Source organism: Asparagus officinalis, chromosome 5 (genome assembly GCF_001876935.1).
Source record: "Asparagus officinalis chromosome 5, Aspof.V1, whole genome shotgun sequence".
In the NCBI taxonomy this organism is placed as follows: domain Eukaryota; kingdom Viridiplantae; phylum Streptophyta; class Magnoliopsida; order Asparagales; family Asparagaceae; genus Asparagus; species Asparagus officinalis.
The window spans coordinates 91,452,678-91,467,233 of NC_033798.1; the positions used below are offsets into that span (position 1 = coordinate 91,452,678).

At 40.8% G+C, this 14,556-nt stretch overlaps 1 protein-coding gene and 1 long non-coding RNA gene across 3 annotated transcripts; both read right to left on the minus strand.

Annotated features, from left to right (window-relative positions):
- LOC109842163 (kinesin-like protein KIN-14F) lies at positions 5,400-6,028 on the minus strand. The gene is made up of 4 exons (XM_020411069.1): positions 5,943-6,028; positions 5,689-5,862; positions 5,493-5,599; positions 5,400-5,417 (listed from the first exon to the last, which is right to left on the minus strand). The coding sequence occupies exons 1-4, from the start codon at positions 5,983-5,985 to the stop codon at positions 5,400-5,402; spliced, it is 342 nt and encodes a 113-aa protein (XP_020266658.1). The 5' UTR covers positions 5,986-6,028.
- On the minus strand, positions 6,375-6,849 carry LOC109843674. Of its 2 annotated transcripts, none has more exons than XR_002247757.1 (3): positions 6,759-6,849; positions 6,525-6,680; positions 6,375-6,441 (listed from the first exon to the last, which is right to left on the minus strand). It is a non-coding gene; the product is annotated as an uncharacterized LOC109843674 (long non-coding RNA). The 2 variants fall into 2 exon arrangements; XR_002247756.1 differs by having other exon boundaries at positions 6,377-6,445.

Here is a 14,556-nt window from a genome sequence, read left to right on the forward strand (position 1 = left end):
AATCAAAGCTTAATTTTTGCGTCATTTAATAAAATAAACTTTTTAAGTCAAAGTAGGGCAGGCACTAATCAAAATATTGATCAGCAGAAATGATAATTACTTTTGCATGCTGCATTTTGATTCATCACATTTATTGCTCTTTTCCAGCCCCAAGTAATATAGTCTCAATTTATACATTTGTAGGCGGGTTAGTGCGAAGCTCGGCATGCTGCAATGAGGTGGAAAGATTGGACCTTAGAGATTTTAGTTTCCCCTACCGTGATCCTCTCACAATCCGGAAATAATCATATTTACACTAAAGGAAACACTCACAATACACGAAGACACCAAGTATTTATGTGTTTGCCAGTTGATCACGCCTTCTTTACATTCTGGGCATAATACAAAAATTATACTATTGTATCAAGGAAACTCGGCGGCGTTTGAGATTCAATGGGGTTAAGGGTGTTCAAGGGTAACTACCATCTGTGAGGAGATGGAAGGGAACGGAGTAAGGAGTTCGCTTCCCTTGGTATACACATAATTTGGGCCTGCGTACAAATTTATACTATTACGAGCTGACAGCGCGGATACTAGGAGTGCAATATTTTTACCTGCCTAATATTCTCCAACAAGATGCAATTGTTCCTAACTTCCCGTAGCACCTATTCCCTCAAGTCCAAAGCCTACAAGAAAAAACATTTCTCTTTCTCTCTCTCTCTCTCTCTTCTAGCTTTTACCTCACATACTATCAACATCATCTCAATTCTTCAAGGCTTTCTCGTTCAATCTTTTAGACAAATAAAGACTGCAAAACTCTCTCCTAACTTTGCAATTTTGCCATGGACAAATATTGCTAAAAACTTCGCCTTCTCGCTACCTCTCTTGAATCGGCTTAGCCTTATACTGCCCCCTAGGATTACAAAACAAGCGACCGCTTCTTCTTCTTTTTTTCAATTAATAAATACCTATCACTATAAGACTCAATCCATTTCTAGTCTAACTTTCTAATTACTAATAAAATAATTTTTTCTGATGAGATCATATCCTATCATGATTAAACATGTATCTTATTCTATTTAATTATCATAAAGTTTATATCAAAGAATTCAAAGACACATCCCACAGACATCTCTGAATAGTTCGATATAAAACAAATAGTATCCAGATGAGGATGCTTGCGGATGTGAAGGATGACCTGAATAAAGGGGATCTCTTCCTTCCGACTTTATGGCTAGCCCCACTGAGTTAGGCAGCTCTGAGTTTCCCCCCAATCTGCACTAGAGACAGTCGTGTGAGAAGGAGGGGGTGATGAATTCTCCCGTGGTACCTCCACGGATCAGTAGTGATGAACTGAGCGTGAGTGGAAGTATAGAATAGTGTTCTATGCCTATGTGCTTTGAGAGATATGCCATCTCTCAGATTTAGAATTAGGTAAAGTGTTGATGCCTAACCTGCACAACCCCTTTCTTTATATATGAGCGCGATAATTCTGATTTATAGGGATGCCAGCTAGCAGAGTTCAGTACAACAAACTCTGCGCGATAACAAAAACGTCGCCAAAGTTTAAAGTCAGAGCGAAATATTTCCCGACGCAAAATGCCAGGTCCTAACGCGTCACCAAAGTGCGTCAATCAAAATATTTGCGACGCCAAAAACCTGCGTCTGCGTAAAAGTCAACACTTTTGGCCGAGCTTCATGGCGGGGGAAGTCATCTTTTAGCGACGCCATAGCTTTTGGTTCGCAAAGTATGATAAATTTTTTCATATGCAAAAGCTGGCGTCGGGTAAAGTTGTACTTTTGGCGCGCATGCAGCGTGCGGAAAAAGCTAATTGCGCGCGCAAAAGTATGTTTTAACGAACAAAACGTTCGTCGCTAAAAATATACCTTTTAGCGACGCAAATGAACCAGTCGCTACAAACATATATCTGTGTTGCAACACAAATAACGTCGCTAAAGATTTTTTTTTGGCGCACGAATGATAGCGTGACAAAAGTATAAATTTTAGTGCCGCTTTTAGCCACCTATCACCCTGAACCTGCAACATCACACAAAAATTTACCTCTCATTTACGCATCAAGCAAAGAAAACTAGACATCAATTTACTCAACAACGTTGGCCAATTAGATAATAGAAGATTTCTCTCATTGCAAATAGATACATCATTTCTATTCAAGCAACACTAAAGGTCTATTTTAATATGTCCAGTTTGCTTGTAATCATGCAGCCGTCAAAGAAAGCACGAATGAAGAGAGACAGAAATTTGTGAAAAAAAAGAAGAAAACAACTGTTTAAATATTCCAGTTTGCTTGTAACCTCATGACAAGTTTCTCTCTGCTTCCAAGATAATCAAATCCATTTTCCTGCATAACAAGAATAAAGCAGCATCAAAAAATAGCCGTGAATGCGAGTGTAAAAATTTCACAAAAGATCTTTGATGCAAATACCTGTAAATCCTATAGACACGATTTCAAATACACCATTTTAGGATTTCTAATTATATGATGGCCAGTTGGTAATAAAAATTAGTTGCAGATCTAAGTATACAATGATGTAGGTACATTGGCCAATCATTGGTCTATTGTGAAAGTTCAATTGCAGTTTGAGTACCTAAAATACATATACCTTAGTTTCTCTACAATTTGATATCCAGTATTCTCACACCTCTTGCAATCGACATATTTTCCTTTAGTTAATTTGTAGCTAAATACTACAGTTCTCATCTGAGTCACAAGTGATAGGTTTTTTTGGACACTAATATTTGCCATGAAGCCGTCTTCACAACCTCCCACCATTCAAGTGAAAAGTCCTCTACCTGTCGATATGCTGCTGGGTTGAAAAAAGGGGTGCGCTTGAATTCAGGGTTGATCTCCCTGTGTCAAATGCTACTGCTATGGTACTCATGGATTGGCTCAACTAGAAAAGGTAAAAGGAAGCTATTAGAACGCAATTCTCTTCAGGAAATTAAATAAAGGATTTTTTTATACATAGTTCTTCAAACAAACAAAAAATGAAGGAGCCTCTTGGGAAGGAAGTTTGAAATTCTAAAAGTTTGAAATTGTCATTACTAACAAGCAGGAAGTTTGAAATTTTGCAATAACATAAATTCTAAAAGTTTAAAATGTGGATTAGTTTGGGATCCAAAATCAGCACAAAAAACTGAATCTCTCAATTGCCTACACTAAACTTCATAAAAGAAACAAGTAGACACATCATGTACAATCCTCCAATACCAATATTTGACTAAACAGAACCAACAGAGGATGGAGCATGCACCAACTAAACAGAACCAGTAGAAAAATATATCAAAGCTCAATCACCTACATTTATACACAACAAAAAGGTAAACTACAACAATCACCTACATTTCAATTCAAATAGTTTCAATTTTCAAAACTCAATCATATTTACTAACATAAACTTAATGCTAAATCAGGTAGCAAAGTTAAACAAGAGTAAAAATATACACAACAAAAAGGAGATTTACACTCCAACTTTTTGAATGATATACCATGTTCTATAAATAAATCACAAAAAACTGGTATCTACGTTGATATCATAAATCAGAAAAACACTTGAATATAGATGATTTTAAATGAACAATTCCACCACTAATCGCAAAGGTAAAAAAAATTATGATTCAAAAATTCTAGTGATAACAAGGTGGACCTTCAGAAGATGTATAGACCAAAACTAGTAAAAAATAATCGCAGTGCCACAAGGATCATGACATAATCCTTGTAGACTGTAGCTCAATAACTGATTTTGGTGCCTTCTTCCACTTTTCCTAGTCTTTTCAGATATCATTATCATTGTTTTAAACTAGCAAGTATAAACTCATCATAACATCATATACTTAGTAGAAAAACAAGAGCAACAATCTAGTTCAACATTCAGTAATTATCAGACGTAATAGCAATTTCACTAATTATCACCTTGTCTGCAAAATAAAGAGGGGAGAAGTTTTCTGTTTGGCATGCAACAATTAGGTACCTCTTCATTACCTTTTAATAGGACCGCAAGCACTCTATCAAGGTCTTCTCACAAAATTCCCATACCAGACTATTATCAGATGAAATGCATTTGCCAGCTAGAAAAAGTGCACGTATAGAGTGCTCACAAGCAGAGTGATACTCTTCCGCTGACTCTGTGTCTAAGACCCGACAAACTTGAGTATTTCACATCAAGGGTTTTTGCAATACAATCAATGCTCCAGACTTCATTTAGAGTTATATCACCAAATAAAAAGTGCATACAATTACACATCAAAATCCAATCAAGTTAACTGATGATCAGGATTATCATTCAGGCTATTTTCAAATATGCGACGTATTTAACCATGCGTCGGGAATAAGCGTTGGGAAAAGTGTAATTTGTTGTAGTGATGTCAGTCAAAGCGGTAAAATCTTGAGATTCACAGGGTCTTTTTCTCATATGAAAATAGCAGATAAAATATAAAACAGAATATTACTTCCTACATGTCTTTTTCTCATATCACTCCAATACAATTTTACTTATAGGAAGAAAATAGATGATTAATAAATTATTGTTTAGGAAAAATAAACAGAAAAAATAAGCATGTATCATAAAAAATGATCATAGTTCACAAGAACAGTCACATATACTGCAACAGAATCAACAATACACAAGTAAAAAAGTCTTAGTATGAAATTTGTAGATTTCTCACATCAAACTTTTGAAGAAATAAATTGCAAGGACCCACCTGCAGCTCTCGCTCACGATCAATCACCAAGTCAAAACCACATCATGGTCATTGGCTTCTGTCACAAAGACCTTCAACACTGCAAGAATTAACAATGAGCTATCATTAAAGTGAGTGATTCAATAAAATATTTTGCACCACAGATATGTGCATGCAACATGTGAACCAAAGGAAAATGCAATTAGAGATCCAGAAAGCCACTGTGGAAACATTAGAAAGCACAGAGATATGGTCAAAACATTCAAACAAAATTTGAAAAATTATAATCCAAAATAAGAGGTCAATAAAATTTTTGCTTGATGTAACATAAAATTTTAGAGTACATGAATGATATTATCATCAAAAAGGTCGAACTGTCGAAAAGAAATAGTAATATATGGAATAAAAAAGCTTACATTGATTGGTAATACCACCAGAGACAGTCTCAAGGGAGAAGCAAGAACTGTCAAGGGACGACCATTTCTTAAAGAGATCCTTGCACAGCTCTCTAAATAGACAAAAATGGATTTTCTTTATCAGAATAACAACTTGATGATGGACATTGGGAAACAAATTACTATACTTTAGGGTGGCAAAAATCATTCACCCTCAAACATGAAGGAAGGTCCAGGAATACAAGAACATAAATAAAGCAATAGTCCCAAAACCAAATAAATAAACAAATATCAATATGTATGTGCTCTGATGCACAGATACTTCAAAAACATTCCAGCAACTGTCCAAGAAAATTACACGTTTATTTATGTTGCAAACATGACATTCTTAAAATAAAATTACACGTTTTTCCTACCATAGTATAGGTTTTTCCTGATCCAGTTTGTCTGTAAGCAAATATGCATACGTTGGAACCATCAAGAACTGAGCGAATTAAAGGTTGGGTGTCCAAGAAAACCTCCTCTGCAGTATAAACAAGTTGTGATGGCATTAATTAACAACTTATTATCCTCAGAAGAACTGAAGTTGAAATAGTAGTAGGCATCTTTTACCTTGGGATGCAGATGGACCAAACACTTTATTGAAGTTAAAAGACCTGTGCCCTTCTTTGCCATATTTTGAAGGGTTGATAATTGTATTACTTCCATCTTCAATACAACTGACAGTGTTACTACTCAATTGCCCCTGTAGAAAGGGTCTAACTCGACAGTATACCCTAATACTTCCTAATGATTTCAAAAAGAAGTTAGTACTAAAAATGGGTAAATAACCTAACGCCTTATCATTTAAATGTTGGGAAGTTCACCTTTAAGATCTTGCACTTGATTGTACAGCTTTCTGTTCTCCATTAGAACTTTGTTATAGTTTGAAACAGCGTGAGCAAGGCGATACAGATGCTAGCCTATTATGGAAAAAGTGTAGAATGAATTGTACTTGTTTATTATAAGTTTATATAAAAACACACACCTAATATTCCAGAAATCTTAACATATTTTCTAATTATTTCCTGCATGCATAAGTAATTGCCATTATTGAACAGAAAAATAGGAAATTAGAAACTGAAATTGCAAACAATCTGCACTTGTTGAGAGTAAGTACCTGACTTTGAGAATTCAACTCATCCACAAGAAGCTCCGATATAAAAATCCTAGGCAAAGGCAAGCTACATTTGTTACTGTACTCAGTCTCAGGAGCAGCAAACCACAAAGCTCTCAGCTTTTTTCGCTGGAAAAACCTCAGTTCATCTCGTTGAGTATAACCAAAATCCAAGAAGAATGACGCAATGGAATCAATCCCATGGCCATCTACCTTCAAAATTTAGAAAAAAAATACATAGTATAACAGTAATAGAATCAAGCGGGGAAAAAAACAAAATTGCATCATTTACCCCAAATGTTCGGAAAGCGAAGTGATCGTAACACACAGGACTGCCATCAGACGAGCTCACAGATTCAAGGACAGATTTTGCAGTCGGATTCCTAGTCAAGTAAACTTTCTCCATGCTCGAGAGCGCCGATCTAAAGAACGATTGAGATTGCGAGCCCTGTGATATATTAAAAACATTAATTTATTTACAGAACGCCTCCAATTTAACGAATTAAAAAGAGAATAGTATAAATACCATCGGAGCTTGATCGGAGCCTGCGGCGGAGGCTAGGGTTAGCGTTCGGGTTCGGAGCGAGATCGGACGGGGGGGGGGGGTTCTTGAAGGGAGTCGGAGGTGAGATCGGTGGGGGGTTGATCGGAGGGAGGAGGAGAAGACGGCGGGGATTCTTGAAGCTAATGCTGCTGATCTGACGGAGGCGGCAGTGAAATTCGACGGAGGCGGAGATCTCCGACGACGGCGGCGGTAAGCTTCGACGAAGGCGGCGAACTTCGGAGAAGAAGGGTTTGGGGGTGATTTTCTGACGAGAGAGAGAGCGGGGTTGGGGGTTTTGGTTCTTCGTGAAAATAAAAGGGGGGAATTTTCCCTCCTTATACGAGTTGGAAAATTCCGGGGCGGGGCGGTGGGTTTTGGCGACGCGGACAAGTGAAGAAGCGTCGTAAAAAATACATTTTTAGCGACGCCAAGCAGATACGTCGGGAAAAAACCACTTTTAGCGACGTTAGCCTAATACGTCACGATAAATACATATTATTAGAGACGCTAATCCTACAACGTCGCTAAAAAACTATACTTTTGCCTACGAAAATAAAAAAACGTCGGGAAATCCATAACTTTTACCGACGCTAAGTTAAAACGTCGCTAATAATATACACTTTTAGCGACGCTAATTATAAACGTCGGGAAAAATATATTTTTTGCCGACGCTAATTAAAAGCGTCGGGAAAAACATAATTTTTGCCGACGTTTTTAACCATGCGTCGGGAATCAGCATTGAGAAAAGTGCAATTTGTTGTAGTGATTGGTCACTTTATGAGTATATTGTAAGGCGGTGGTGAGGGGTGAGATGGAGGTTGAGTCACCCTTTGTTTTATACGTGTCAGTTTATGAGTGACAGGAGGTAACTTTAATGATATTGTAAGTCAGCAGCCGACGAGTATTGTCGGCTTGTGAGTGACGGGAGGTCACTATAGGTATAAATTTTGATCTTCCGAAATAGAGATTTCATTTGTATTGATAAGAATGACTTATTACAAACTAATAAATTAAAATTACAACAGAAGCTGAGGGAATGCCCTCCTTATTTAACGTGGGGACTTTGGTAGCTATAGGACGCCTCGCTCGGTTCTCGCACCGAGTCTGCTTCCCTTGGATGATTCGACCTAGGTTGCTGGTGAGCTTTAGTACGCAGTAGAAGCTCGTGCTAGCCGAGTTCAAGTTTCCGAGTTCAATGGCGATCATGACCCGAAGCTAGGAGAGAATGCTACAGTGTAAAGGTCATGCAAAGAGCCTGTCGTCAACTCCGTCGAGAGTTGAGAGCTGTGATTCAGCTAACTGATTTAATCAATTAACTATGAGCTAACCGAACTGTTAAACCCTATGAGCGAACCCTCTTTTCTGAAGCCAGAAGAGGTTCTTAAATAGAGGAGAGACGGCGTGGTCACTCCTTGAATCATGGGATATGACCATGTATTGTTGGGAGATATCATGCTCCTCACTTGTACCATGAGCGGCCATTTGAGAGACTCGAAGCACCTTACTCATTCCCTTCACGTCGCGGGGAGTGGGAAGGTCCATCCCTGTACGTGATATAGCGGTTGCCAAGTACTCTGACGAGTTTGGTGAGCTTACCATTTGTAGGGGAGTTCAGCTCTTGACTCGTGCAGGCGAGGCGAGTTTTATGCAGGCGGACTTGGCGACTGCATGGATTTGATCCATCACTCATACTGTGAACGGCTACTTGATGGGCTCGGAGTACTGTGCTTATTCCCTTCACGTTGCGAGAAAAGAGAAGGCCCATCCTTGTACGTGGTATAGCGGCTGCCAAGTACTCTGGCTTCACGTTGCGAGAAAAGAGAAGGCCCATCCTTGTACGTGGTATAGCGGCTGCCAAGTACTCTGGTGAGTTTGGTGAGCTTGTCGTTTGTAGGCGATTTCAGCTCTTGACTCGTGCAGGCGAGGCGAGTTTCATGCAGGCGGACTTGGTGACTACATGGATTTGACCCATCACTCGTATTGTGAGTGGTTACTTGATGGGCTCGGAGTACTGTGCTCCTTCCCTTCACGTCGCGGGAAAAAGGAAGGCATATCCCTGTACGTGGTATAGCGGCTGCCAAGTACTCTGGCGAGTTTGGCGAGTTTACTGTTTGTAGGCGAATTTGATTTTTGACTCGTGCAGGCGAGTCAAGTCAAAAGGCGAGTCTAGTCAGCAGGCGAGTCTATAGTCACCCAATGTGGACGAATTTGGTGATAGCATGGCTTTGGCTCGTGTTAGCGAGCTAAGCCCTTGGGCGAGCTTAATTTCTAAGCTGTGCGGGCGGCTTGAAATAGCAGGTGAATCTCGTGCTTCATCTTCCAAGGTAATTTTTACCATCTACAGTCACTTTAGCGACATTAGGAGTCAGCAGCCGACGAGTCTTTAGACGGCTAAGGACGGGGATATAATGATGATCATAAAAGGTTAAATAATATTGAGAAGTAGTATTCTGGGTTGTTCTTGGAAGGAGTGCTAGCTAACACTGAGTAGCGATCTTTTGATATGGAGAGGATCGACTGAGTCCGCCTCTCAAGTCGCCTTTGAGGAATGATGTCGACTCGACTGGGGGAGTGACGGCTCAATTGTCCTTTGGTCGACTCCGATGAGTGTTGAATCTCTGGAATGTTAATTTTCGTACCGACTAACATTGCCTTCCGAGTCGGCAGATCACGTCGGCTCGGCTGAGGGGTTGAGATGCCTTGAGTCGTCCAACAATATCTTCCGAGCCGGTCCACATGGTGGGTAAAGGTGTAAACTAATCAGATCATACATTTAGAAACAATTGTACCCCATAACAGTTGGTCCCTTTTGCTTGGAGTCAACTTTAGTCGAGTCCAATTGAAATGAATAAAGCTCTGGACTAAAAGTTAGGGCTGCTGATTGCTTTGTAGCATTGCTCTGAATGAGCAAACTAAGTGGTAATTCTTGAGTTGGTTGTGTTGTGTCGACCCGAATGTTATGAGTCGACTTGATAACTAGCTCATATTGCGCCTACTGTGGGCAAGATGATCTGGCCTTGGTCGATGAAGACTGGCAAGTCGATGTGCTTTGAGTCTTTTTGTCGAAGATGATCAGATAATTGAACTTTATGCCTTAGGTTTACTCATGATAATACCAAGGTCTTAATGACAGGATGATAACTCTGAGGCTAAGCTTCATGCTAGACCTAAGTCTTCATAATCCTCCTATGGCCTAGAGGCGACTGTGAGATTCGGCCATAGAGTTGTGCTTTGGGCTTATCCTAAAAAGGAGCCAAGGGCTTTGAAATTTGACTGAGGAGTCGAATACCTAGAACTATGAAGAAAGTTGACTAGGACTTCCCCTATGGTCGAGAGACAACTGTGGGAGTCAGCCATAGGGTTGTGCCTTATGCTTATCCTGATGAGGAGCCAAGGGCTTGAAATCCGACTTAGGAGTCGAATGCCTAGAACTACGAAGAAAGTTGACTAGGGCTTCCCCTATGATCGAGAGATGACTGTGGGAGTCGGCCATAGGGTTATGCATTAGGCTTATCCTGATGAGGAGCTAAGAGCTTAAAATCCGACTGAGGAGTCGAACCACCTAGGCTCTTGAGAGTCGACTAGGTTTTTCCAATCCTCTAAGGTCAAAAGGTGAATGTGAGAGTCAGCCAAAGAGTTATGCCTTGGGCTTATCCTAAAAAGGAGCCAAAGGCTTGTCATGATGGTCGAGAGAGTCGGAGGAATCGAACCATATGTTGTGCCTTGGGCTTACCCTGATAAGGAGCCAAGGGCTTTGAAATACGACTAAGGAGTCGAACCACTTAGGCTCTTGAGAGTCGACTAAGTTTTTTCAATCCTCTAAGGTCGAAAGGTGAATGTGGGAGTCGACCGAAGAGTTGTACCTTGGGCTTATCCTAAAAAGGAGTCAAGGGCTTGCCATGATGGTCGAAGAGAGTCGGAGGAATCGAACCATATGTTATGCCTTGGGCTTACCCTGATAAGGAGCCAAGGGCTTTAAAATCCGACTAAGGAGTCGAACCACCTAGGCTCTTGAGAGTCTACTAGGTTTTCCACTATGGCCGAGAGACGACTGTGGGAGTCGGCCAAAGGGTTGTGCCTTGGGCTTATCCTGATGAGGAGCTAAGGGCTTGGAATTCGACTGAGGAGTCGAATACCTAGAACTGCGAAGAAAGTTGACTAGGGCTTCCCCTATGGCCGAGAGATGATTGTGGGAGTCGGCCATAGGGTTGTGCCTTGGGCTTATCCTGATGAGGAGCCAAGTGCTTGCCATGATTGTCGATGAGAGCCGGAGGAATCGAACCATATGTTATGCCTTGAGCTTACCCTGATAAGGAGCCAAGGGCTTTGAAATCCGACTGAGAAGTCGAACCACCTAGGCTCTTGAGAGTCGACTAGGTTTTTCCAATCCTCTAAGGTCAAAAAGTGAATGCGGGAGTCGACCAAAGAGTTATGCCTTGGGCTTATCCTGAAAAGGAGCCAAGGGCTTGTAATCCGACTGAGGAGTCGAATGCCTAGAACTATGAAGAAAGTTGACTAGGGCTTCCCTTATGACCGAGAGACGACTGTGTGAGTCAGTCATAGGATTGTGCCTTGGGCTTATCCTGATGAGGAGCCAAGGTCTTGAAATTCGGGTGCCAAAGGTGCGGTTGTGGAGGTCTCTGTGGCTCTAGCTGCCACCTTGTATGCTCGGGCATCTTCCATGTTCATGTATCCATGAACTTTGGTCATCAATTGCTCATAGTTGGTGACTTATTTCTTAGTAAGAGAGTCAACCAATGCATTATTCTACAGCCCGTCTATGAGTGTTGACATGGTGACCGCACTCCCTGGGTCATCGACTTCCAGCCTCTTGGCTTAGAATCACTTGAAGTAGGCCCGGAGGCTCTCTTCTAGCCCCTGCTTCATTTGGACCAGCACGTAAGGGAGAAGCTTCCACTTGGCATCAGCTAGGAAATGATGGATGAACTTTCGGCTATGTTGTCAAAAGTTTCTGATGGATCTCTTCTCGAGAGTGTTCCACCAAATCTTAGCACTCCCTGAAAGAGTGATAGGAAAGCACCGACAGAGAATTGTTTCTGAGGCTTGGAGCATACTCATCACATCATAATAATTCTAAATGTGCTCGAAGGGGTCTCACTCACCCTTGTATGTCTCTATGCGAGGCATTTCGAATTTCTCATACGGGATATTCATAAGGTCGTCTGAAAGGGGGTTGTTACTCCCAAAGACGCTTACGATCGGTCTGTTGACTCGATTGTATCCAGAGGCTCTAATGGTAGCCGAGGAGACTGGAGAGGCACGGTGGCGGAGAGTCTTAAAGACTGCTTCTTATGGCTGTGGAAGCCGGCTGAGAAGCTCATTGGAGAAGGCAGCAAATTTCTCTTAGCAAGTTTGAGAAATCATATGAGTTATTGCTTCAAGCTATGCTTGAGTAGCATATCTCTAATGGGGTCCTCTAGGACGAGATTGCTCAGCCCTATCTTCAGAACCAGACATGTTCTCTTAAAAAAGAAAGAAGAGCCCCACGGTGGACGCCAAACTGTTGATGTTTGATATCAAACAGACTATTAACCCAGAAGAGGATGCTTGTGGGGTGATGAAGGATGATGAAGGGGTTCTTTCCTTTCTTGACTTTATGTCTGACCACTGAGTTAGAGTTTGTGATATGTACAGAAGAAATCGTGAGAGCACGAGGTGATGATTCCCCCGTGGTACCTCCGACGATCAAGTCAGTTGATAAACTTGAGCTTGAGTGGAGTAATAGAACTATGTGTTCTTGTGGTACCTCCGACGATCAAGTCAGTTGATAAACTTGAGCTTGAGTGGAGTAATAGAACTATGTGTTCTTATGCTATGTGCATTAGAGATGATGATCTCTAAACTTGAGCTTGAGTGGAGTAATAGAACTATGTGTTCTTATGCTATGTGCATTAGAGATGATGATCTCTTAGATTTAGATCAGGATGAAAGTTTAGATTGCGAACTTGCCAACTTGGGAACCCCCTTCTTTTATGGCGAATAACATCTGTATTTATAGAGGATGCAAAGGGCAGGTTGGTCACTTTATGAGTGTACTGTAAGGCAGTGGTGAAGGGTGAGCTGGAGATTGAGTCACCCTTTTTTTATACGTGTCAATTTATGAGTGACGGGAGGTCACTCCAATGATATTGGGAGTCAGCAGTCGACGAGTCTTGTCGGCTTGTGAGTGATGGGAGGTCACGTCAACGACATTGGGAGTCAGCAGCTGGCAAGTCTTCAGACGGCTGAGGACGGGGACATAATGATGATCATAAAAGGTTAGATAATATTAAGAAGTAGTATTCTAGGTCGTCCTCGGGAGGAGTGTGAACTAACGTTGAGTAGCGATCTTTTGATATGAAGGGGATCGACTGAATCCACCTCTCGAGTCGCCTTTTAGGAATGATGCCGACTCGACTGGGGGAGTAATGACTCGGCTGTCCTTTAGGTCGACTCAGAGGAGTGTTGAATCTCTGGAATGTTGATTTTCGTTCCGAGTAACACTGCCTTCCGAGTCGGCAGATCGCGTCAGCTCAGCTGAGGGGTCGAGATGCCTTGAATCGACCAACAATATCTTCTGAGCCGGTCCGCCTGGTGGGTAAAGGTATCGGCTCAACAGATCATACATTTGAAAATAGTTATACCCCATAACAACATCATTTTAGCCTTTATGTTTGGGTGAAAGGGAAGAGAAGAGAGATGCATGTTTTTGTGGTTCATTTTCTATCTACTAATATATCCTCCCAATTTGAAGAGATACTTTTCTTTCTAACTTCTTAGTCCATTTTGTGAACTATTTTTCCTCCTCTCTCTCTCTCTCTCTCTCAAAACTAGTTACCAAAGTCAAGTCTGATTTTTATCTCTATACACCCTTTACCTTCGTCCTATCAAATCAAGCCTAGAAAACCAAATAATGGTACCATTGTTATGGAAAAGATTCGACAGAAAGCTGAGAAGATACAAAACAAATTATTTCTCGAAAAAAATATTTATTAGCAACTATATAGTCTAAAAAGCAACTTTTCCATCAGTCAAAACATCAAAAACGGAAAAGGACAAGCACGTCGTTGTTTTAAATCTCGGGGAGCGTTCCGACATTCACTTCGAAAGAGAAAAAAACCAGAGAAGAAATGGTGCCTCGATTGGTGCTCTCGACCAGCAAAACTTTCTCCAGATTGATTTGGACTTATTCCACCTATAGTTTTTCACGTTGAAGACCTTCTGATTTGTCTTATTTATTCAGGCAATAACGCCATCGACGACCCGAAAATATTGTAAATGAGAGGCACCAGGGGCACACCCTTTACCATACTCCCAATCATACCATCTCTTTTGCTACAGTACACAAGGCCCACGTGAGATTTTAATTTTAAAATTTCATGTGGGCCCCGTGCACTATAGCAAAAGAAGTTGTGTGGTTAGAAGTGTGATAGAGGGTGTGCCCCTATAATTATTTATTGTAAATTGTTAGTTTTGTGCTGGGCACAGCACCACTAGAGTAGGGGTGAACAGAGTCTGTTTGGTTCGGTTTTGATAATTTGTTGTGAACTACATTCAAACTAAATCGAACTATGCCAAATCAGTTCAGTGTGGTTCACTTCGGTTTGTCCAGATTGGTTTTTATTATTCAGATTGGTTTTTATTATGTAAAGTTATAAAAATTTTAGGTAAAAGTCAATACGATTACCCATTCAAATACTTCTCACATATCATATCCCAAATTAAAGAAAAACTCCTCAAATCAATGACTTTACAAACTAAAATCAAACATTTATCAATA